We start from the raw sequence: 25660 nt of genomic DNA, 5'->3' as shown, positions 1-25660 counted from the left end.
GTTTCCTTTGGATGCTCCAGTTTCCTCCCACATTTCAAAGATGTGCTGGTGAGGCGGTTGGCCGTGCTGAAATTGCCCTTTAGTGTCGGGGGGCTAGCTTAGGTAAATGCATGGGGTTGTGGGGGAGAGGTGGGGCCTGGGTGGGATTGTGGATGGGTGCAGACTCAATGGGCCTCCTTCTGCACTGTAGGATTCTATGATTCAATTGTATAGGATCTTGATTAGACCGCAGTTGGGGTAGTGTGTGCAGTTTTGGTCCCCTTACCTCATAAGGGATACTAACGTGTTGAGGGTGTGCAACAAAAGTTCACCATTCTTGTTCTGGGGATGGTGGGACTGTCTTACGATGAGAGAGAGGGTAAACTGGGCCTGCATTCTGTAGAGTTTCACAGAATGAGATCTCATTGAAATATACAAAATCATGGAATGGCGGCACAGTGGTTACCGCTGCTGCCTCATGGCGCCAGGGAGCCAGGTTCAATCCGGCCTTGGGGTCACTGTCTATGTGGAATTTGCACGTTCTCCCTGTGTCTACGTGGATTTTCTCCCACAGTCCAAAAATGTGCGGATTAGGTTGATTGGCCGTGCTAAAATTGCCGCTTAGTGTCAGGGAAATTAGCAAGGTACGTACTTGAGGTTACGGAGATAGAGTCTGGGTGAGCTTGTTGTCGGTGCAGGCCTGATGGGCTGAATGGCCTCTCTCTGCACTGTAAGGATTCTATGATTCTATGACACCCAGCATATTTGGCCACATTATGATCGCGCCTTTCTTGGCCATCAAATCGACTTGAAGTCGGAGCTTCTGGCTCAGGGGCAGGGACACTACATTTATTTTCTTATTCATTTATGGGATGTGGGTGTTGCTGGTTGGGCCAGCATTTATTGCCCATCCCCAGTTGCCCCTGAACTGAATGGTTTGCTAGGCCATTTCAGAGTCAACCACATTGCTGTGTATCTGGAATCACCTGTGGGCCAGACCAGGTAAGGATGGCAGATTTCCTTCCCTCAAGAACATTAGTGAACTGGATGGGTTGATGATTATCATTAGACTTTTAATTCCAGTTTTATTTTATTGAATTCAAATTTCACCAACTGCCGTGGCGGGATTCGAACCTGAGTTCCCAGAACATTACCCTGGATCTCTGGATTACTAGTCCAGCAAAAATGCCACCACGCCACTTCTTCCCCCAGGCAAAAGGAGGAAAACGGGTGAGAGATATGTAGGGAAGGAATTTCAGCACTTGAAGCTAAGGTAAATGAAAGCAAGGTCACCAATGTTGGAAGAATTATAAGTGAAAATGCCCAAAAGGCCTGAATTAGAGTAACATAGTCGTACTTCAGGGCTGCAAGAGATTTAGAGAGATAGAAAGGGGTAAGTTAAAAGAGGGATTTGAAAATATGGCTGAGAATTTTAAGACCCAGATGCTGCTTAGGCAGAAGTCAACATATGCCAGTGCGCACAGGATGAAAGGGAAATGGGTCTTGCAGCGAGTTAAGGCATAGGGAAGAGAGCTTTGGTTAACTTCAAGTTTATGAAGGTTGGAATGTGGGAGACCAGCCAATCGAGTCCAGAGGTAACCAAAGGTAAGGATGAAGCGTTGGAAGAGGAACCACTTCCATTGGTGCCACAAATCCATAAACTTCGATCTCTGCCAAAACCACTCCTTGGAAACTGGCAGCAGCTCAGAGATATCCATTCCTGAGGAAGCCAGTGGGTTAGAGAAAGGCATAGCGTTACTTGCTGCTGAGAAGAGGAGAGTCTTGAAGGATTGCAAACTCCCTTGACTAAAAATCAACAGACCCATGGCAAATGGAATTTAATGTTGGCAAGTGTGAGGTGGTCCACTTTGGTAGGAAGAATGGTAGGAAGGATTATTACTTACGTGGCGAAAATCTGCAGCAGGCGACGGTGCAGAGGGACCTCGGGGTCCTTGTGCATGAGTCGCAAAAACCCAGCTTGCAGGTGCAGCAGGTGGTCAGGAAGGCAAATGGGATGCTGGCCTTCATAGCGAGGGGGATTGAATATAAAAGTAGGGAGGTCTTGCTGCAGCTGTATAGGGCATTGGTGAGGCCGCAGCTGGAGTACTGTGTGCAGTTTTGGGCGCTGTACTTACGCAAGGATATTTTGGCCTTGGAGGGGGTGCAGAGGAGGTTTACTAGGCTGATACCGGAGTTGAGGGCGTTGAGCTATGAGGAGAGGCTGAATAAATTAGGCTTGTACTCGTTAGAGTTTAGAAGAATGAGGGGAGATCTCATTGAGACGTATAAGATGATGAATGGGATGGATAGGATAGAGGTGGAGAGACTCTTCCCGCTCAGAAAGGATAGTAGGACTAGGGGGCACAGCCTCAAGATAAAGTGGGGGCGGTTTAGAACGGAGTTGAGGAGGAACTCCTTCACTCAAAGGGTGGTGAATCTCTGGAATTCTCTGCCCGTTGAAGTGGTGGAGGCTACCTCGCTAAATATTTTTAAGACGCGGGTTGATGGGTTTTTGATAAGCGAGGGGATTAAGGGTTATGGGGAGAGGGCGGGAATGTGGAACTGAGCCACGACAGATCAGCCATGATCTTATTGAATGGCGGGGCAGGCTCGAAGGGCTAGATGGCCTACTCCTGCTCCTATTTCTTATATTCTTATGTTCTGACTGTCATCTTTGGAGCGTGGGGAGGAAACCGGGGCAACCCGCAGGAAACCCACACAGACACGGGGAGAGCTCCAGACAGACAGACACCTGAGACTGGAATCGAACCGGATCCCTGGCGCTATGAGGCAGCAGTGCTAACCACTGCGCCACCATGCCACCCATACTTCATTTTGATTTTCATTTGATTTGATTGATTATTATCCCATGTAATGAGATACAGTGAAAAGTATTGTTCCTTGCGTGCTATACAGACAAAGCACACCATTCATAGAGAAGGAAAGGAGAGAGTGCAGAATGTACTGTTACAGTCATAGCTAGGGTGTAGACAAAGATCAACTTAATGTGAGGGGAAACGTTAGCTTCTATCATCAGTGAGTGACCCACTGAGCTGTCTCGCTGCAGAACCTGAGGCAAGATGGCAAAGTCAGTTTTGTCAATTCTACCAGGCAGGTTGAAAAGTAACAGTTGGTCTGCTCCATGTGTTGCCACTGGGCAGCTGACAACATCCGTGGCTCATGCCAGGGAAATCTGCCAAGAGGAAGGCAGCAGACATCTTTTGAGAAGTATCCCGCAGATGAGGTTTCGGGAGCCCCAAGCACAAGATGTGATTAAGTCTGAGATTTGATGCGCAGTTGGGATGGGCATTGGGAAGGTTCCTGACAGCTGGTGCCATGTGAGGGGGATCGATGGGCACCTTCACAATTCATTCTCTGGGAAGCAATAGACCATGTGGAAAAAGCACAGAGCAAGCCAGGTAACCTTCAAGTTGTTTCCAGTCTCTTGTCAGCTTTTGCATCTTAATATCATAAAATTAATGTTTAATGTTATTTGTGCCATTGTGTCCGTATGGTCTACCTGAATGAGCTACCTGTTATGCGTACAGCTGATACCCAACGCCAAATCCTAGAACAGAAACTTGGAGTGCCTGCTCTCAACTATAGTTTACAATTTGTTATAATTCCATGGAAAGATGTGAAGATCAGTGAAAGATGACCCCGACATTTCTGTGACATTTTGGAACTAGCAAAAAATGAACGGCACGGTGGCACAGTGGTTAGCGCTGCTGCCTCACAGTGCTAGGGACCTGGGTTCCGTTCCTGGCTTGGGTCACTGTCTGTGCAGAGTCTGCACATTCTCCCTGTGTCTGTGTGGGTTTGCTCCGGTTTACTCCCACAGTCTGAAAGCCGTGCTGTTTAGGTGCATTGACCTGAGCAGGTGCTGGAGTGTGGTGACAGGGGGAATTTCACAGTAACTTCATTGCAGTGTTAATGTGAGCCTTACTTGTGACACTAATAAATAAACTTTAGTTTCACTTTACTTTTGAATGTTTATTAAACAGTAAAGTCAACTAAAAATACACTTTACATTAATAGCTATATGTGGAAGTCATAGAAACCCCACAGTGCAGGAAGAGGCCATTCGGCCCATCAAGTCTGCACCGACAACAATCCCACCCCAGGCCCTATCCCCACAACCCAACACATTTACCTCGCTAATCCCTCTAACCCACACATCCCAGGACACTGAAGGGCAACTTAGCTTGACCAATCAACTTAACCTCCACATCTTCGGAGTGTGGGAGGAAACCAGAGCACCAGGAGGAAACCCATGTGGACACAGGAAGAATGTGCAAATACTACACAGACAGTGACCCAAGCCGGGCATCAGACCTGTGCCCCTGGTGCTGTGAGGCAACAGTGCTAACCACTGTGCCACCGTGCCAGAACTATTCCTTTTGTTCCAATTTTTAGATTCTATGCAACAGCAGCCAAATTGTTCCAGTTACATTCAAACCACGTTGGACAAATGCGCAAACATTGCCCCAAAGCATTCTTTCTGGTTGTATCGCAGCTTGATATGGCCCCTCAAGAAACTACAAAAAGGTACTAACCCAAAGTAATGTAGCCCAACCCATCACATGAACCATCCTCCCATCCATTGACTCTGTCTACACTTCCCGCTTCCTCGGAAAAGCAGCCAGCAGAATTAATGACTCCTCGCACCCCGGACATTCCCTCTTCCAACTCCTTCCATCGGGAAAAAGATACAAAAGTCTGAGACCAGAAGAGAAAAAGCTGGAAGATCTCAGCAGGTCTGGCAGCATCTATAAGGAGAAAAAAGAGCTGACGTTCCGAGTCCAGGTGACACTTTGTCAAAGCTAAAAGGCATAAAATGTGGGAAGTATTTATACTGCAGGGAGGAGGGGGTCAGAGAGAAGAGCAATACTTCCTCAGGATCGGCATTCCTGGAAGAGAAGTGGATAAAAGCAAATTACTGCGGATGCTGGAATCTGAAACCAAAAGAGAAAAGAATAAAAGTCTGAGGTCACATACCAACCGACTCAAGAACAGCTTCTTCCCTGCTGCCATCAAATTTTTGAATGGACCTACCTCGCATTAAGTTGATCTTTCTCTACGCTCGACTATGATTGTAACAATACATTCCGCAGTCTCTCCTTTCCTTCTCTGTGAACGGTATGCTTTGTCTGTATAGCACGCAAGAAACAATACTTTTCACTGTAAACTAATACGTGCCAATAATAAATCAAATCAAATCGAAATCAGTTTATGTTTGAACACGCGTGTGTGTGAATTGGGGCAAATTTGAGTTGAATGTGGCCTTGGTAGCAAGGGTACAGGAATGGGTGTAATTTTGGATCTAGCAATTGGTTTGGTTTGATTTAATTTATTATTGTTACATATATTGGAATACAGTGAAAAGTATTGCTTCTTGTGCACTATGCACGCAAAGCGTACGATTCATAGAATACATCAGTGAGAAGGAAAGGAGAGGGTGCAGAATGTAATGCTGCTGTTACAGATAGGGTGAAGAGAAAGATCATATATATTGTCAGTCCATTCAGAAGTCTGATGCATTATCAGACAGTTTAAAAGACCTACAATTCAGTTTTAGAAATGGTCATAAAGAATAAAATTAGGGGTATGCTGCGGACAATTTGCAAGAAGTCACCTCACTCCTGCATCATCTGTTTTTTTTTGTTGCCATGCAAGAGACTTTGAGCCTAGATTATTTTAAAAAACGAAGAACAAAAAAAAGTTCAGCACAGGAACAGGTCCTTCGGCCCTCTAAGCCTGTGCCGATCATAATGCTCTAAGTAAGCTAAAAAATCCTTGTGTCCTTACTCTGTCCATATCCCTTTATTTCCTCCCTGTTCATGTACCCATCTAGATGTCTCTTCAATGTGTCTGCTTCCACCACCCCCTCTGGCAGTGTGTTCCAGGCACCCACCTCTCTCTTTATGAAAAAGTGCCCCGCACATCTCCCTTAAACTTTCCCCCCCTCACCTCAAACCTGTGTCCCCTTGTAATTGACACTTCCACCCTGGGAAAAAGCCTTACACTGTCCATCCTGTCAATGCCTCTTACAAATTTGTAGACCACCATCAGGTCTCCCCTCTGTCTTTCCAGGGCAAACAGTCCCAGTTTAATCAACCTCTCCTCATAGCGAACATAGCAACATCCTGGTGAACCTTCTTTGCACCCTCTCCAAAGCTTCCACGTCCTTTTGGTAGTGTAGTGACCAGAACTGCACGGGATACCCCCAAATACAGCCTAATCAAAGTTTTATATCGCTGCAACATGATTTCCCAACTCTTGCACTCAATGAAGGTAAGCATGGCCTATGTTTTCTCAATCATCTTGGCCGCCTGCGTCACCACGTTTAGGGAACTGTGGACCTGCATGCCCAGTTCCTTTCCCCTGACAGCCATCGTTAAGCCAACCCAAGAGGAAGCCAGTGATGATCTAACTTTGATTGCGTGGGATTGGCCTGAGGCGGCCAATTACTTCAACAGTATAGGAATTATTTAACCTGCAAAGTAAAAAAAAACACTCTCATGTTTCAGCTACAACTGGCATATGTCCTGTCACATTGTGTGTGCCCCCAAATAGAAATCCTGAACAAAATAGGTTTGACCTGATTTAGATAGCTGAAAAATCATTTCATAGAGAAGAATAAACCTTGAATTCCTTACCCAAGTAGATATTACCTTTCAGTGATTCTGACACATCGTTCCGCAGGGAAATCCTTGCCAATTGTGACTGACTTTAGCACAGATAATAGAACTTCTTGGAAATTCATTTTCTTGTTTGTTGTTGAGTGAGTTTTCAGCTAACCTGTTGCAGAAGAATATGTTATTCCTTTTAAACTGAGTGTGAATGTATTCCACAGGCGTAATCCGCGTTGCTTTACCTAACATGGACAGGGAGGCCAAGGAACAACATATGGTTATTATAGAGGCTAAGGATATGGCTGGGCTGAAGGGAGGTCTCTCAGCCACAACGACTGTGACCATCACCTTGTCCGATGTTAACGATAACAGACCCAAATTCCAGCACAGTGAGTAGCTCCGAGCTCGACGGGAATCCTCATTATCATAAAAGTTATAAATATTGAAGACGCGGCTTAATGTCTTCCTGGATCCATTAGCATATACTTGTAAGCATAACTGCTTTTTCAAACATACAGCGAAACGTGTTCTCAATGGCCACCTGGAGTGGCAATCTGTCAACCTAAAAAAAAAGAAAGATAAATAATGCAGGGACTTGGAGACCGTCCCATCATATCTCAAAGATGAGAGTTGAGGGATCTGGCTTTGTTATAGAATCCTACGGGGCAGAAGGAGGCCATTCTGCCCCTTGACCCTGCACCAACCACAGTCACACCCAGATCCTATCCCCAAAACCCCATGTATTTACCCTAGCTAGCCTCCCTGACATTAAGGGTCAATTTAGCACAGCCAATCCACCTGGCCCCGCACATCTTTGGACTGTGGGAGGAAACAAGACCACCTGGAGGAAACCCATGCAGACACAGGTAGAACGTGCAAACAGACGTCACCCAACCCGGGAATCGAATCCGTGTCCTTGGTGCTGCGAAGCAGCAATGCTAACCACTGTGCCACCGTACCTCCCCTTGGTCTTCTGTGAATTCAGGTCCCCCACTCAATGGGTAAGTTGGTTGGTAAATGTTCCCTCAAGAATTCTGTCACTCACACCCAGAATGTTCCAAGTTCTTCCCCGACCCCACTCATTCCACATTGAGTTTCTTTTTATTCTTTCATGGGATGTAAGTATTGTTGACAAAGCCAGCATTTGTCACCTGTTCCTTATTGTTTTGATGAAGTTGGTGGCCTTCATCAGCCCATGCGGTGTTCCGGAGTGCTGCGAGCGAGAGAGATCCCAAATTCTGATCCAACAGCACTGAAGGAGTGGCGGTGTCTTGCTGAGTTGGGAAGGTGTGTGGATGGTGCCTTGTAGACTGTACACACTGCTGTCACTGTTGGCAGAATTTTCCCATCCCACCCGCCATGGGAATCATTGGGGAGGATGCACCATACAAAGGTCGGTTGACCTCAGGTGGGATTTTCCGGCTTTGGGCGAGCCCAGTTGAATATTCCATCACGGTCCTGACTGGTGGCTGTTGATAGTGGACACTATCAACCTCATTTCCTTATTATTCTGTATAAAACAATGAAGCTCCCTTTCCTGTGTCCACCTCTTCAATGAGTGGCACGGTGGCATAGTGGTACAGCGCCAGGGACCCGGGTTCGATTCCTGGCTTGGGTCACTGACTGTGCTGAGTCTGCACATTCTCCCCGTGTCTGCGTGGGTATCTTTTGGGTGTTCCAGTTCCCCCCCCCACAGTCCGAAAGGCGTGCTGGTTAGATGCGTTGGCCGTGCTAAATTTTCCCCCAGTGTACCCAAACAGGCGCCGGAGTGTGGCAGCTAGGGGATTTTCACAGTAACTTCATTGCAGTGTTCATTTAAACTACTTGCGACACTAATAAATAGACTTTAAACTCAATACCACTCATTCCCAATGCGCAGGTACTGACGTCTCTGCTTCCAGCCGCGACTGTGTAATCAATATCGTCACCTCCAAGTTTGAACCACAGAAGGAGGCCATTCGGCCCATCGCTCTCTGAATGAGCATCGTGACTGAGTGCATTTCCCCCTTAACCCCTGCACATTGTCGCCATTCAAATAATCATCTCACGCCTTGCCGAACACCTCGATCGAACCTGCCTCCACCGCACTTCCAGGCTGCGTATTCCAGGCTCGCTGCGTGAGACAGGCTTTCCTCACATTACATTTGCTTCTTTCTCTTCAAATCCGTATCAGATCAAATTCTCCGTCCGTTTACGAGACGGAGCGATTTCTCCCTTTCTACCCTGTAGACCCCAGTCCAGAGTCTGTACCCCGTAAGTGTTCAACCTGCATCGGAAGAGACACACGGGGGAAAAGGTTGTTCCCCTCACCCGCCCACGTCCCACCAGTCTGTCCGCACATCCCCACCCCCACCGACTCCCCGTCTAAACTCACTATCGGTGCTTTATTTTCTCCGGAGCTTGCAGCAGATGGCACTCCACAGCAAGTGAAACTAGAAAAAAACAGGGCTAATAAATAAAATGGGTAATGTTCTGGATTGAGAGAAGCAGAGAGTGATGATCGCGCAGTTAGAACAGGCACACCAGCACCAGGAAGGGAATATAAACATTTGGAAAATCGCGTTATCTGCTCGGTACATAAAACAAATAGCTAATGACCCGCTTGTCTAGGATAGCGTCGGCCAAGCAGCACTCGTGCATTTTATACCTCAGAGGATGGGGGTTGCTGATCTGAGATCTTAAAGAGTGTGACTGCTCCGAGACGCCTTTCTTCACCCTCACTCCGGGTTCTGTATAACTTTAATTCAGCGCCTTGAACAAGGAAAAGAACAAAGAACAGTACAGCACAGGAACAGGCCCTTCGGTCCTCCAAGCCTGTACCGATCATGATGCCTGCCTAAACTAAAACCGTGTGCACTTATGGAATCCGTATCCTTCCAGTCCCATCCTATTCATGTATTTGTCTGGTTGCCTCTTAAATGCTGATATCTGCTCCCACCACCTCCCCAGGCAGTGCATTCCAGACATTCACCACCCTCTGTGTAAAACACCTGCCTCGCACATCCCCCCTAAAATTTTTCCCCACGCACCTTAAACCCACGTCCCCCAGTACTCAACTTTTCTACCCTAGGAAAGAGCACCTGACCACCCAACTGTGACTTCAAAGGCAAAACACTTGCGGCACGGTGGTTAGCACTGCTGCCTCACAGCGCCAGGGACCAAGGTTTGATTTGCATGTTCTCCCAGTGTCTGCGTGGATTTCCTCTGGGTGCTCTGGTTACCTTCCATGGTCCAAAAGATGCATTGGTTAGGCGGATTGGCCATGCTAAATTCTCCCTCAGTGTACAGATATGTTAGCGACCATTAAGGCTTATCAGGGTAGACACATGAACAGGCAGGGAACAGAGGGATACAGGTAGTTGGTCTAGTAGGACAATGTGATCAGCGCAGGCTTGGTGGGCCGAAGGCTCTGTTCCTGGGCCATACTGTTCTTTGTTCTTTGTACTAAACAGGTGCTGGAATGTGGCAATGAGGGGATTTTCAAAGTAACTTCAGGGTGGCACGGTAGCACAGTGGTTAGCACTGCTGCATCACAGCTCTAGGGTCCTGGGTTCAATCCCCAGCTCGGGTCACTGTCTGTGTGGAGATTGCACATTCTCCTCATGTCTGCATGGGTTTCCTCCAGGTACTCCAGTTTCCTCCCACAGTCCAAAGATGTGCAGGTTAGGTTGATTAGCCATGCTAAGAAATTGCCCCTTAGTATACAGGGATGTGTAGATTAGTGGGTATAATATGTAGGAATACAGGGATAGGGCCTGGGTGGGATTGTGTTTGGTGCAGACTCGAAGGGCCTCTTTCTGCACTGTAGGGTTCTATGATTCAACTTCATTGCAGTGTTAATGTAAGCCTACATTAACACTGCACTGAAGTTGCTGTGAAAATTAGTGTGACACTAATAAATAAAATATAAAACAAAAGGATGAGTTACACAAAATGCACATTTTTTGTAGATTAACACTTTGTTGGCCATGTGAATAAAACAACACCAAGTGAAAACTCTTAAATACATTGTGAGGGATAGGTTATAAAGAAAAGGAGAAAAGGAGAAGGTTATGTTCAATTATACTGGTTCATGAAACAACACATATCTGGGTAATCTGTAATCTAACCAGCACAATTTTGGGGCATTGAGATTGCAATTCCCTGATTGCACCCAAATGAGAAACACTTGCCAGAGGTGAGAGTGTGGCCCTGTGTCCTTATTAGAAATGGGAGCTGTTTGCACTGCAGTTGCTGCCTAGCTATCATTGACGCCCCAAAACTCATTCTAAAACCACAGACTGACTACTTTCTCCTTATTGCCTAATTGAATTTATTGCTAATTGAATTTAGTTTGCTTGTGTTTGTTTATTGGGCTGATGGATAATACCTTCCCCGTAACGCGCACAGTGCGGGTCTCTGAGACTGAGTCGCATTTTTCTTCATCACCTTTTCCCTTTCAGAGCTCTACCACTTCTCCGTGCCGGAATCGAGCAGCATCGACACCACCGTGGGGAGGATAATGGCGACAGATGTCGACATTGGGCCAAACGCAGAAATGAACTACAGCGTCGAGGCTGGCGATGGCTCGGATTCATTTGGCATGTTCACAGACAGGGAGACGCAGGAAGGTGTCATCGTATTGAAAAAGGTCAGGTTTATGGATAATTCCAGGTTTCTCTGCATCTCTCTCTCGACACGGTGACACACTGGTTAGCACTGCTGCCTCACAGCTTCAGGGACCCATGTTTAATTCCCAGATAGGGTCACTATCTGTGTGGGGGTCTGCATGTTCTCCCCGTGTCTGCTTGGGTTTCCTCCGGGTGCTCCGTTTTCCTGCGACAGTCCAAAGGTGTGCAGGTTAGGTTGATTGACTGTGTTAAATTACCTCTTAGTGTCCCGGAATGCATTGGTTAAAGGGATAAGCGGGGTAAATATGTGGGGTTACAGGGATCGGGCCTGGGTGGGATTGTGATCAGTGCAGATTCAATGGGCCAAATGGCCTCCTTCTGCATTATAGAGATTCTACGATTCTATGATTATTGATAGGCACTCCAAACTGACTCTTAAAGACAAGAGAATTGACATGGCTACATAAGCTTGAACATTGACCAGAGACTTGAGTTCACGTCAAAACATCACTCAAACACTACAATAAAGTATGAACCCAGTTTAAAGTTTATTTATTAGCGTCACAAACAAGCTTACATTAACACTGCAATGAAGCTACTGTGAAAATTCCCTAGTCGCCACACTCCGGTGCTAGATCAGGTACACTGAGAAAGACTTTAGCATGGATAATTCATCTAACCAACACATCTGCCTTTCGGAAGTTTAATCTTTCCAAGTCATTCCCACAGAGACCTGTACCTCAGGCCTTCCACAGGATCCCGACACACATCTTTATTCATTCATCGGATCTCCAACAATCTGAAGGTTAAAAAAATTTGGCCCTTTTTATAATTCTTTCATGAGATGTGTGTGTCAGTGGCAAGGTCAGCATTTGATACCCATCCCTGCATTGAACTGTATGGCCTGTTAGACCATTTCAGAGAGATTAAATATAGAATTAGGAAGAGGAAAGAGAATTTAAGTTTTTTTTAAGTTTAAAGTTTATTTATTAGTGTCAGAAGTAGACTTACATTAACACTGCATTGAAGTTATTGAGAAAATCCCCAAGTCCCCACAGTCCTGCACCTGTCCAGGTACACTGAGGGAGAATTCAGCATGGCTAATGCACCTAACCTGCATGTCTTTCAGACTGTGGGAGGAAACTGGAGCACCCGGAGGAAACCCACGCAGACACGGGGAGAACGTGCAGACTCCGCACAAGCAATGACCTTTTGAAAGTTACCTTTGAATCTACGTTCAATGTCCTTTAAGACAGTGCCTTCTCAATCATTATATCTCACCTCCATCAGATAAACTCTTTCCTTATCTCACCCTCTGTTTATTTTTTGCCAGCCACTGTAAATCTTCTTGGGTTACTGACCACAGCAACCAGCCCCACCCCCTTCACCAGTGGAATCGGATTCTTTCCAAATCAACTCCATCAAATACTCAAGCATATAAACACCAAAAACCCCCGGCCTCACCCGCAGCAGGGATTCTCCAGTGCCGCTGCAGTGGATAGCATTGTGGCTAAGTGCCCACTTCTCCATTCTCGCTGGCAGCGGGGGCAACCATGGGCAAGATTGCAGAATCTGGAGAGGGGGCACGATGGCACAGTGGTTAGCACTGCTTCCTCACAGCTCCAGGGACCCAAGTTCAATTGGGGCACTGTCTGTGTGGAGCCTGCACATTCTCTCCGTGTCTGTGTGGGTTTCCTCTGGGTGCACTGGTTTCCTTGACAGTCCAAAGATGCGCAGGTTAGATTGATTGGCCGTGATTGATTGCCCCTTAATGTCCTGGGTTGCATAAGTTAGATGGGTTAGCGGGCTAAATATGTGCAGTTTACGGGGTTAGGGCCTAGGTGGGATTGTTGTCGGTGCAGACTCGATGGGCCGAATGGCCACTTTCTGTACTGTAAGGATTCTCTGATTCTATGAATCCTGTCCAGAGTTTTCCACTGAGGATCTGATCAAACTCTATAACACATATGAAACATAAGAATTAGGAGCTGCTCGAACCTGCTTTATTTTTCATTCATGGGACGTGGGCTTCACTGGCTGGCTAGCATTTATTGTCCAACCTTAGTTGCCCGAGGGCAGTTGAGAGTCAACCACATTGCTGTGGCTCTGGAGTCATATGTAGGCCAGACCAGGTAAGGATGGCAGATTTCCTTCCCTAAAGGACATTGGTGAACAAGATGGGTTTTTCCAACAATTGACAATGGTGTCATGGCCACCAGTAGATTCTTGATTCCAGATGTCTTTTTTGTTTAATTCAAATTCCACCATCTGTCGTGGCGGGATTTGAACCCAGCTCCCCAGAACATTAACTGAGTTTCTTGATTAATAGTCCAGCAGTAATACCCTCGCTGCCATTCAATCAGATTGTGGCTGATCTCTCTTTGGTCTCAAATCCACCTCCCTACCTGTTTCATAGGATCCCTGCAGTGCAGAAGGAGGCCATTTGGCCCATCGAGTCTGCACTGACCACACCTAGGCCCTATCCCCCATAACCCCACACATTTACCCTGACACTGATAATCCTACTGACACCAGGGTCAATTTAGTTTGGCCAATCAACCTAGCCTACACATCTTTGGTCTAAGGGAGGAAACCGAAGCACCCGGAGGAAACCCACGCAGACACGGGGAGAACGTGCAGACTCCACACAGACGGTGACCCGAGGCCGGAGTTGAATCCGGGTTCCTGCTGCTGTGAGGCAGCGGCGCTAACCACCGTCCTGGGCAGATTTGAGTGAGAGGCGTCTCACATTAGGAAGCCAGCCACATCCTTTTAACCCTTTTTTCGAAGATCAGAAATACTTCTTTCTCCTTCTTGAGATCTTTCAACGATTCAGACTCCACCGCGCTCTGGGGCAGCGAGTTCCACAAACTGACTGCGAGAAGTAGTTCCTCCTCATCTCGATTGTAAATCTACCGCCTCTCGACCGAGACCTGCGACCTCTTATTCCGGAAGGATTCCGGGAGGATTTGAAACCTTCAATCGCATTCTTGGCCGCGTTCTTACGCAGCGACTGTAAAGAGTTTAATCAAAACATCTGCAAAGCCGGCACAGATGTGGCTCAGCAGGGGCTGCTTATCTTGAAACAGTGTAATTAAATTGAGTGCATGCACCAAGCCGGGAAGAGGTATGAATTTGTGATGTATTTGCGTACGTGCTGGACCCTGCACAACCAGAAGCTGATGTCAGGGTCATTCCTCCCCCCCCCGCACCTTCTCCAACCCGGTACTCATTAAGAGGGAAAAAAAAACTAATGAAGTTGTGGGCACCCTCCTGGTTTGCGGGCGAGTGCGGTGAGAAGGTGGGAGAGGAGAAAGGAACTCTGTTCAGTCTTATCAGCCCAGCAATTACATGCCTGGCTTCCTAATGTGAGATGCCTGTCGCTCAGATCTGCCCAGGACAGTTGATGCGAATTTTATTCATTTTCTCTGGCGTGGCGGGCTGGAACAACTCGCTAATTTGTAATTCAGCGCCTGATGATTGAAAATAAAAGTCGGGATCAGGAACCGTGAACGCGAACCTGCAGAATAAAAGGGAAGGAAATCCGCCATCCATGTCTGGTCAGGGTGAGCTCGTGACTCCAGACCAATGAACAACTTCCCAAAGTGGCCCAACTCAGTTGCATCTCAGGCTGGGCAACTCGCGATAGTCAGTTCACTTTATTTGTTAGTGTCACGAGTAGGTTTACATTAACACTGCAATGAAGTTACCGTGGAAATCCCCGAGTCGCCACACTCCGGTGCCCGTTCAGCTACACTGAAGGAGAATTTAGCCTGGCCAATCCATCTAACCAGCACGTCTTTCGGACTGTGGGAGGAAACCGGAGCACCCGGAGGAAACCCACGCAGACACGGGGAGAAGGTGCAGACTCCACACGGTGAACCCAACTGGAAATTGAACCCGGGTCCCTGGCGCTGTGAGGCAGCAATGCTAACCAGCGTGCCACCCATAAACCCAAATTGTTACACATGCCAGGGACACCCACATCCTAACAAGTAATTTAAACAAATGAAAGGGACAAACCCCTTAAAATCCAAACATTAAAAGGGATTGGGGTGGCACAGTGGTTAGCGCCGCTGCCTCACAGCGCCAGGGACCCGGGTTCAATTCCAGGTTTGGGCCACTGTCTGTGTGAAGTCTGCACATTCTCCCCGTCTCTGTGTGGGTTTCCTCTGGGTGCCTCCTGTTTTCTCCCGCAGTCCGAAAGACATTATGGTTAGGTGCACCAATCACGCTAAGTCCTCCCTCAGTGCACCCGAACAGGTGTTGAAGTGTGGCGGCTAGGGGATTTTCACAGGGACTTCATCGCAGTGTTAAGGTAGGCCAACTTGTGACACAAATAAATAAGTCTAAAAGCGTTACAAACTGATTAATAAGGTTAGTGGTGAGTGATCCATCTTGGAGCACGAGGCCGGTCGATAAGTGAGGCTCTTTTGCACCGGGAATGAGTAATGGGAGAGGAGAATTGTGCCTGTGCTTTGTTGCAGCGATTGGACTACGAGCACAAGAGGAGATTCAGCATAAGAGTGGAGGCAATCAACAAACACATCGATCAGCGGCTGCTCCACCTCGGGCCGTTCAAGGATGTCACAAACGTCAAAATCAATGTGCTCGACGTTGATGAGCCGCCGCTCTTTAGCTCCCCGGAGTACGTCTTCAAGGTCCGGGAGAACGGGGAGGCGGGGGCCTTTGTCGGCAAGGTGACAGCGCGGGATCCGGACGCGGTAGACAATTCAATCAGGTAGGCGCTGCTTAAACTGCGGAGATGATTGCCCATTCTGTCAAACGGTGTGGAAGCCCATTCTCCACCCTGCACTGATTGCCATATCCTGCTGCCCTTCAGAGAACAGAAAGGAAATTGCATACTTAAACCGTGCCATTAGGTTACTTTAAACAATATAAGGGAAAACCCAAGCCGGCGAGAAGGCTTGGCTGGAACGGGGAAAGCGGGGACCGCTATTAGTTTTCAGTCCTGTTTAATGGGCTTTCAAAATCTTCAAAAATGATTGACTTCCAAGTGCCTCATTACTTATTTATGACTGACATGATTGCGCTGATGTTTCTCCTCATATTTCACTTCTCCGAACATTATCTGCAAGCCTATTCAGGTGTAATGTGTCAAACCTGCCCCTCCAAATCAATAGCATCCCGGTGCCAGCAAACAAGGCAGTTGTATCAGCAAGTGTTTTCCCCGGCGTACGCTCCCCAAGCTTGCTGGCAACGACTGTCAGCACGCCAAGGAAAGTCAGACGCGCCTCACTCCCTACGCCTCCTCGGAGGTCTGAGTGAGCAGCGGTCGCGCGGGTAGAACTGCCCGCAAGGTGCCATGTGCGATTCAAGTGCTCGCACTAATGCTGGGCATGAAGGTCAAGGAAACAACAGCCCAAAGTGAAGACATGGCAGGATTCCATAGATGGCAAGGGAAATTGTAAGCTTTGAGCTATAATTTTCTATGGTTCTATGTTCATGAATGAGAAGGGTGTGGAGGGATATGGTCCAAGTGCAGGTCAGTGGGACTAGGCAAAAGATAGTTCAGTACAGATAAGAAGGGCCAAAAGGCCTTTTTCTGAACTCTAATTTTCTATGGTTACTATGGTTCTTAGTCAATAGGAAAAGGGAAGCAGGCGATAGGCCAAGCCACCTAAAAACTGATGATGCCCTTGAGGAGAACAGTGAAAGTGGGGAGAAACTTAAAAACAGAACAAGGGGGGCTAAAAGGGGCCATTTGTCTTTAGCAAACAGTAAGGAGTCTCACAACTCCAGGTTCAAGTCCAACAGGTTTAATTGGAATCGCGAGCTTTCGGAGCACCGCTCCTTTGTCAGGTGAGTGGAGGTTAGTACGCGAACACGGCATATATAAGCAAATTACCCTTTAGCAAACAGGGTGGAGGAGAATCCCAAATCTTTTCATGTATATATTTGGAGGAAGAGGGTAGCAAGAGAAAGAGTAGACCCACTCAAGGACAATGGAGGGAAGTAATGTGTGGAGACACAGGAAGTGGGTGAGATCCTTAATGAGCACTTTTGTATCAGTATTCACCAAGGGGAAGGACATGACAGATGTTGAGATCAGGGGTAGGTGTTTGAATGCTCCAGGGAATGTTAATGTATCGAAGGAGGAAGTGTTGGGCATAATAAGTTGCATTAAGGTAGACAGGTACCCAGGGATGGATGAAATCTATCTCAGGTTATCGTGAGAGGCAATGGGAGAAATAGCTGGGGCCATAACAAATATCTTCACATCCTCCTTACCACAGACAAAGTCTCAGAGGATTGGAGACTGGCCAATCATTGTTCCTTTGTTTATGAAATGAAGCAGGGATAATCCTGTAAATTATAGGCCGGAGAGCCTGATGTCAGTGGTGAGGAAGCTTTGGAGAAGATACTGAGGGACAGGATATCTGCACATTTTGAAGAGAACAGACTAGTAACAGGCAGGTTTTGTACAGGGAAGGTCATGTCTCACCAACTTGATTGAGTGTTTTGAAGAGGTGACAAAGATAATTGATGAGGGAAGGGCTGTGGATATAGTTTATGTGGACTTTAATAAGACAAGGTTCCACTTGGCAGACTGGTACAAGAACTAAAATCACAGGGATTTGGGGTGGGTTGGTGAGATAGATACAGAACTGGTTTGGTTATAGAAGACAGCGAGTAGAGGTAGAAGGATGTTTTTCAGAATGGAGATCTGTAGCTAGTGGTGTTCTGCAGGGACCTCTGATGTTTGCAGTATATATAAATGATCTGGAGGAAAATGTAAGGGATCTGATTAGTAAGTTCATGGATGAAATGAAAATTGGTGGAGTTGCTGATGGTTCCTGGGATTGTGGGAGGATACAACAGGATATAGATAGATTGTGGCACAGAAATGGCAGATGGAGTTTAATCCAGACAAATATGAGGTGATGCATTTTGGAGGGTCAAATTTAGGCGTGAATTATACTGTAAATGGCTGAATCCTTAGGAACATTAACATACAGAGGGATCTGGGCGTACAGGTCCACAGTTCCTTAAAAGTGGCTACACAGGTAGCCAAGGTGATTAAGAAGGCATGGGGCATGCTTGTCTTCATTAGCTGGGGCATTGAGTACAAGAGTTGGGAAATGATGTTGCAGTGATATAAATTTGGGTTAGGCTGCATTTGGAATATTGCGTGCAGTTCATGTCACCACACTAGCACAGGGACATGGAAGCTTTGGAGAGAGCGCAAAGAAGGTTCACCAGGATGCTGCCCGGTCTCGAGAGTGCTGACTATGAGGAGAGGTTGAATAAACTAGGATTGTTTTCACTAGAGAGACAAAGGTTGAGGGGAGACCTGATAGAGGTCTACAAGATTATGAGAGGCATGGGCAGGATGGATAGTCAGAGGCTTTTTCCCAGGGTGGAAGTGTCAATTACAAGAGGGCAGAGGTTCAAGGTGAGAGGGGGAACATTTATGGGAGATGTGGGGGGGGTACTTTTCATGCAGAGAGTAGTGGGTGCCTGGAACGTACTGCCAGAGGAGGTGGTGAAAGTAGGCACATTAGCAACATTTAAGAGACATCTGGATGGGCACATGAATAGAGTGGGAATAGAGGGATGTAGACTGAGTAAGGATAGAAGGTTTTAGTTTATGTTAGTTTGGGCATTGTGATCGACACAGGCTTGGAGGGCTGAAGGGCCTGTTCCTGTGCTGTATTTTTCTTAGTTCTTTGTTCCAAGACAAGGGCCTGAATTTTGCAATGGGATTGGTGACAAAATCCATCCACGTTCACCACCACTGTTCCTCTGAAACTGACAGCAAGTTCTGGGGTCCGCACCTGTGCGGTTAAACGTGACTCTCCAGGAGTTGCTGTCAGTGATTCTGTGCTGTTTCAGACAGTGTACTGTTGAGGTTCCCCCAAGCACAACCAATTAGAAATCACCGAACTATCTTAATTCTTAATTTCACAGTAAAATTCTGAGAGGAAGTTACACTAGTTGACTGAGGTGTTGGCGACAATTTTAACAGTGCACTCATTTCGTAATTATGGTTAAACAATCAAAGAACACTTTATCATATGTCTTTTTACCATTTTTAATTGGACAATAACTTTTCTTGTGTGTGTTTACATGTGCATGTGAGTGTGGGTGCATGTGTGTGCATGTACCCAAATGATTGCAAATGTCAGGCCACTAAGGGGCAATTTAGCATGGTCATTCCAGCTAATGGCACATCTTTGGAGTGCGGGAGGACCCCAGAGCACCCAGAGGAAACCCACGCAGACCCAGGGGGGAGGCAGGACTTACTGCCTCGCTCGAACGAGACCAGATTTATATAGATGATCTGGAGGAGGGAACCGAGTGCAGGGTGTCGAAATTTGCTGATGACACCAAGATTGGGGGAACGGCAAATTGTGCGGAGGGTGTGGAGAGTCTGCAGAAGGATCTAGATAGGCTGGGCGAATGGGCCAGGAAATGGCAAATGGAATTTAATGTTGGCAAGTGTGAGGTGGTCCACTTTGGTAGGAAGAATGGTAGGAAGGACTATTACTTACGTGGCGAAAAACTGCAGCAGGCGACGGTGCAGAGGGACCTCGGGGTCCTTGTGCATGAGTCGCAAAAACCCAGCTTGCAGGTGCAGCAGGTGGTCAGGAAGGCGAATGGGATGCTGGCCTTCATAGCGAGGGGGATTGAATATAAAAAGTAGGGAGGTCTTGCTGCAGCTGTATAGGGCATTGGTGAGGCCGCAGCTGGAGTACTGTGTGCAGTTTTGGGCGCCGCACCTGCGCAAGGATATTTTGGCCCTGGAGGGAGTGCAGAGGAGGTTTACTAGGCTGATACCGGAGTTGAGGGGATTGAGCTATGAGGAGAGGCTGAATAAACTAGGCTTGTACTCGTTAGAGTTTAGAAGAATGAGGGGAGATCTCATTGAGACGTATAAGATGATGAATGGGATGGATAGGATAGAGGTGGAGAGACTCTTCCCGCTCAAAAAAGACAGTAGGACTAGGGGGCACAGCCTCAAGATAAAGGGGAGGCGGTTTAGAACGGAGTTGAGGAGGAACTTCTTCACTCAAAGGGTGGTGAATCTCTGGAATTCTCTGCCCGTTGAAGTGGTGGAGGCTGCCTCGCTAAATATTTTTAAGAAGCGGGTTGATGGGTTTTTGATAAGAGAAGGGATTGAGGGTTATGGGGAGAGGGCGGGAAAGTGGAACTGAGCCACGACAGATCAGCCATGATCTTATTGAATGGCGGGGCAGGCTCGAAGGGCTAGATGGCCTACTCCTGCTCCTATTTCTTATGTTCTTATGTTCTTATGAAATTCCCGCCCAAGGTCAACAGACATTCCTGTTGCCCGCCCCTCGCCCGCTCCAATTCCGTGGCAGGCAGGGAGGCAGAATTCCAGAGGGGGAGAAGGTGCTAATTTTCTCACAGTCATCCAAGGCTGGAATTGAATCCGGGTCCCTGGCACTGTGAGGCAGTAGTGCTAACCACTGTGTCACCCTGCCGCCCATATTCAGAGGGGGGGGTGGGGTCCTTCCTGCTGCTGAAGGCGTGCTCAGAAATATATGATTAAAAGTGAACGTTAGCTAGAACCATGCTGGTATCGAGCCAGCTTTGATTGGTATCACGAGCTGCCTACTCTGCATGCTTACAGTGTTTGTTCACTGTGGTCTCGCTCAAGATGCCATTTGGCATGACTCAGCCCTGACGTTTTTCGCACAAAGCTCCAATGTCATCGTTCAGCCTAATGGGGTCTTACCAGCCCCCAAGGAACCACCATTTTGGATTCACGGCACAGTAGCAGTGGGCGGGACGGCACCACAGTGGTTAGCACTGCTGCTTCACAGCTCCAGGGTCCGGGTTTCGATTCCCGACTCGGGTCACTGTCTGTGTGGAGTTTGCACATTCTCCTCGTGTCTGCGTGGGTTTCCTCCGGGTACCCCGGTTTCCTCCCACAGTCCAAAGATGTGCGGGTTAGGTTGATTGGTCATGCTTTTAAAAAATTGCCCCTTAGTGTCCAGGGATGTGTAAGTTAGAAGGAATAGTGGGTATAATATGTAGGGATCTGGGGTTAGGGCCTGGGTGGGATTCAGTTCGGTGCAGACTTGATGGGCCAAAGGGCCTCTTTCTGCACTGTAGGGTTCTACGAACATTCTATGCCACAAACTGCATGCAGTACTCCAAGTACGGCCTAGTCAAGATCCTGGGTGGGGTTCTCCGGCCGTGCTGGTCTAAAAGATAGAAATTCCTGTCAATGGGGTTTCACATTATCCGCAACCCGTCTGCTAAAATTCCAATGGCAGGTGGGATGGGAGAATTCCAGCCACAATCTAAAACAGAATTTGTTCTGGAATGCCGCACAGCAACACATCACTCGCCCAGTTGACGAAGTGACATTGTTTTCAAAGTTTTGAGTTTATTTATTAGTGTCACGAGTTGACTTACATTAACACTGCAGTGAAGTTACTGTGAAAATCCCCTAGTCGCCACACCCTGGCGCCTGTTTGGGTACACTGAGGGAGAATTTGGCACAGTCAATGCACCCAACCAGCACGTCTCTCGGACTGTGGGAGGAAACTGGAGCAGCCAGAGGAAACCCACGCAGACATGGGGAGAATGTGCAGGTTCTGCACAGACAGCGACCCAAGCCAGGAATTGAACCCGGGTTCCCAGCACTGTGAGGCAGCAGTGTTACCACTGTGAGAAATGTCTGCCTCGTCAGATGAACTCTCAGTATTAGTGAGGGAAGGGTCACGAGTCCTTTAAAACTTGGCTTTTCAGAATAGCTGCAGAGTGGGAAATGTATCCAGGGGATCAAGAAGACTGGATATTACAATGTTTCAAAAATAGCTTCCGCTGCTGGAATGTTGATCCAAAGGAAGAGATTTGATGGATTGGTGTGAATCGAGGGTCTCTAAGCAAATTAATTTTGTGGGAAATTTCTGGCAGGTTGGGGGCCACCCGCAGTATCTTGTCTGAGAGTCATTTATTGGCCAGATGTCTGCTTCCTGGAGCTCTCGGCTTTTGCAAAGTGCGAATCAAATTTGAATTCTTCTGTGTAAATTCTGCAGGTACTTCATCGACCATCATACTGACACGGACAGAACCTTCAACATTGATGCAAAGAATGGAACCATAACAACATCTCAGTCCCTTGACCGCGAGGCAGTTCCTTGGTACAATTTGACCGTCTCGGCATCCGAAGCAAGTAGGTCCTTCCTGAACCTTGAAATCAGTGTCTCCGATTTCATCAAATAACTTTCAATTTTACACAGAGTCATAGAGGTTTACAGCATGGAAACAGGCCCTTTGGCCCAATTTGTCCCATGCCACCCTTTTTTTTAAAATTCTGAAGGTAGTTCCAATTGCCCGTATTTGGCCCATATCCCTCTATACCCATGTAAATGTCTAAACGCTTTTTAAAACACAAAATTGTACCTGCCTCTACTACTACCTCTGGCAGCTTGTTCCAGACACTCACCACCCTCTGTGTGAAAAAATTGGACACTTTTGTATCTCTCCCCCTCTCACCTTAAACCTATGCCCTCTAGTTTTAGACTCTCCTACCTTTGGGGAAAGATATTGACTATCCAGCTGATCTGTGCCCCTCATTATTTTATAGACCTCTACAAGATCGCCCCTCAGCCTTCTCCGCTCCAGAGAAAAAAGTCCCAGTCTATCCAGCTTCCCCTTGTAACTCAAACCATCAAGTCCTGGTAGTATCCTAGTAAATCTTTTCTGCACTCTTTTTAGTTTAATAATATCCTTTCTATAATAAGGTGACCAGAACTGGACACGGTATCCCACATTCACTTAGTAACCTACTCCCTTAGTAACCACATTCCCTTCGTACACATTCGCTTAGTAACCTATTAGATATTTTTTAGGAGGACATTTCTTTTGAAGGCCACATATATCAAGCCTATTGCCTACCTTATCACTGTTGACTCTATCAATCAATCCTTTTCACCCCAACAGGGAGGAATATCAATGGTTTTGCAACCAATGGGTAGATGGAGTTGGGATACAGAATGACGCTTAAGTGACCAGGATTAGGCAGCGGAGATAGTGGTGCAGTGGAGATATTGCTAGACTAGTAGTCTAGAAACCTAGGGTAATGCTCAGCGGACCCAGGTTTGAATCCCACCACATCAGGCAGTGAAATTTGAATCCAATAAAAAAAAATGGTTTTAACCATTGTTGTTTAAAACCCATCTGGTTCACGAATAGTCTTTAGGGAAGGAAAATCTGCTGTCCTTGTCTGGCTACATATGATTCCAGGTCCACAGCAATGTGGTTGACTATCACTGAAGTGGAGAACAGTTAGGGATAGGTAATAAATGCTGGAACGGCCAGCGATGCCCACATCCTGTAAATTAATTAGAAAAAAGAGTGCAGATATTGCATTGGAATGTGGGAATGGAGGAGGAGATTGCACAAATATGAGAAGATAGGGCAATGTGAGGCCACGAGGGATTGAAAACAAAGGTTAGAATTTTAATCATAGAATTCTTACAGTGTAGAAGGTTGCCATCAAATCTACACCTACTGTCCGACAGAACATCTTACTCAGGCCCTATCCCCATTACCCCATGTATTTACCCCACTAAGACCCCTAACCTACACATCTTGTCACACTAAAGGGCAATTTAACATGGCCAATACACCTAACCCACGTATCTTTGGACTGTGGAAGAAAACAGGAAGACCCGGAGGAAACCCATGCAGACACAGGGAGAACGTGCAAACTCCACACAGACACCCAAGGCCGGAATTGAACCCAGGTCCCTGGCACGGTGAGGCAGCAGTGCTAAACACTGTGCCACCGTGCTGCCCATGAAGACACTTCTTGACTGGGTGCTAGTGTTGGTCATCACTGAGCACAGGAACGGGACTTGATGTGATTTGTGAAGCAGGGAGCAGAGGTTTTGATAACCTCGAGCTTATGGACAACAAGGAGATTTACGAGGCCTGCGTTGAAATAGTCAAAGTGAAATGGAGTAATTAAGGTGCGGGTTTCAGCAGGAGGTAAGCTGAGACAGGGGCTAAGTGATGGCATGGTGGCACCGCTGCCCCACAGCACCAGGGACTGGGGTTTGATTCCTGGCTTGGGTCACTGTCTGTGTGGAATCTGCATGTTCTCCCCGCGTCTGCGTGGGTTTCCTCCGTGTGCTCCAGTTTCCTTCCACAGTCTGACGGATGTGTTGGCTGGGTGCATTGGCCATGCTAAATTTCCCCTCAGTGTCCCGAACAGGCGCCGGACTGTGGCGCCTAGGGGATTCACAGTAACTTCATTGCAGTGTTAATGTGAGTCAACTTGTGACGCTAATAAATAAACTTTAAAATGTATTAAATTAGCAAGTGAAAAGGCTGGAGAGGATAGGTTCAAATCCACTCAAGTTTAGAACTGTAAGAGGTGATTTAATCAAAATCTTTCAGATCCTGAGAAGCATTGAGCAGGGTGGGGGGGGAGGGGGGGTATGTTTCTCCTTGTGGGAGAATCCAGCACTGGGGAGCTCGCAGTTTGAAAATAAGGGGTTGCTCATTGAAGACAGAGGTGAGGAGAATTTTTTTCTCCCGGAGGCTAGTTAGCCTAATATCTGCAGTGGGTAAGTTGTTAGAAGGTATCCCAGGAGACAGGATCTACAGGCATTTAGAGAGGCAAGGGCTAATTAGGGGCAGTCAGCATGGCTTTGTGAGTGGAAAATCATATCTCATGAATTTGACTGTGTTTTCTGAAGGGGGAACCAAGAAGGTAGATAAGGGCAGTACAGTCAATGTTGTCCACATGGACTAGCTCAGTGGTAAAAAACTGGGCGGCATGGACAAGTTGAGCCGAAGGGCCTATTTCCATGCTGTAAACTTCTATGACTCTAAGTTAGTCCGATTTGGCTTCTTTGGATCTCCAGAGAAGAGTTCCAAGGAAAAGCCATATTTTGCCTTCGAAACTTGGGCTGGAATACTCTGGCCCTTCACACCCCACCTCCACTGCAAGCATGGACAAAGCATTTTGCACTCAGCCAAATCTCCGATCACTATCGCGAGACAGGAGAATCCCGCTGGCGTGAATGGCAGGAAAATTCCGGTCCTGAACTCTGTTTATTTGTACACAGGCGCGGCCAGACCCGCCGAGATTTTCCTGCACTTTCTGATTTCCTTTCATTAAAACAGATGATCTGGTCAACATCACGTTGCTGTATGTGGCAGATGCTGCACACATTTTGGCCGCTGCTTTTCCTACATTACAAGAGCGACGTCAAATCAAACGTACTTTTCTGATTTCAAGTGCTGCCGAATGTTAGGAAAGGCGCCACACAAATGCAAATCATTCTGTCGATACACTTGGGCAAAAAGCCCTGGTTGCTAAATGGAACAAAATTGATTTTCCCTCAGTATGGCGTTAATAGAATCATTCAAAATACATTTATATTATCCAGCTTTATTGAGCAAGCCAGATCCTGCTGGTGGATT

At 47.1% G+C, this 25660-nt stretch overlaps 1 protein-coding gene across 1 annotated transcript in view; it reads left to right on the top strand.

Annotated features, from left to right (window-relative positions):
• The window catches only part of LOC145347094 (cadherin-7-like), a 65492-nt gene that overhangs the window by 14993 nt on the left and 24839 nt on the right, over nt 1-25660 (top strand). Inside the window, exons 4-7 of the mRNA XM_080195007.1 lie at nt 6836-7003; nt 11057-11244; nt 15712-15965; nt 22261-22397. Coding sequence (XP_080051133.1) covers nt 6836-7003; nt 11057-11244; nt 15712-15965; nt 22261-22397 — 747 coding nt within the window. The remainder of the gene's footprint in view (nt 1-6835; nt 7004-11056; nt 11245-15711; nt 15966-22260; nt 22398-25660) is intronic.

The sequence above is a fragment of the Carcharhinus amblyrhynchos genome, chromosome 8, assembly GCF_965287045.1.
Source record: "Carcharhinus amblyrhynchos chromosome 8, sCarAmb.v2.hapA, whole genome shotgun sequence".
In the NCBI taxonomy this organism is placed as follows: domain Eukaryota; kingdom Metazoa; phylum Chordata; class Chondrichthyes; order Carcharhiniformes; family Carcharhinidae; genus Carcharhinus; species Carcharhinus amblyrhynchos.
This window is presented reverse-complemented; position numbering and strand designations above follow the sequence as displayed.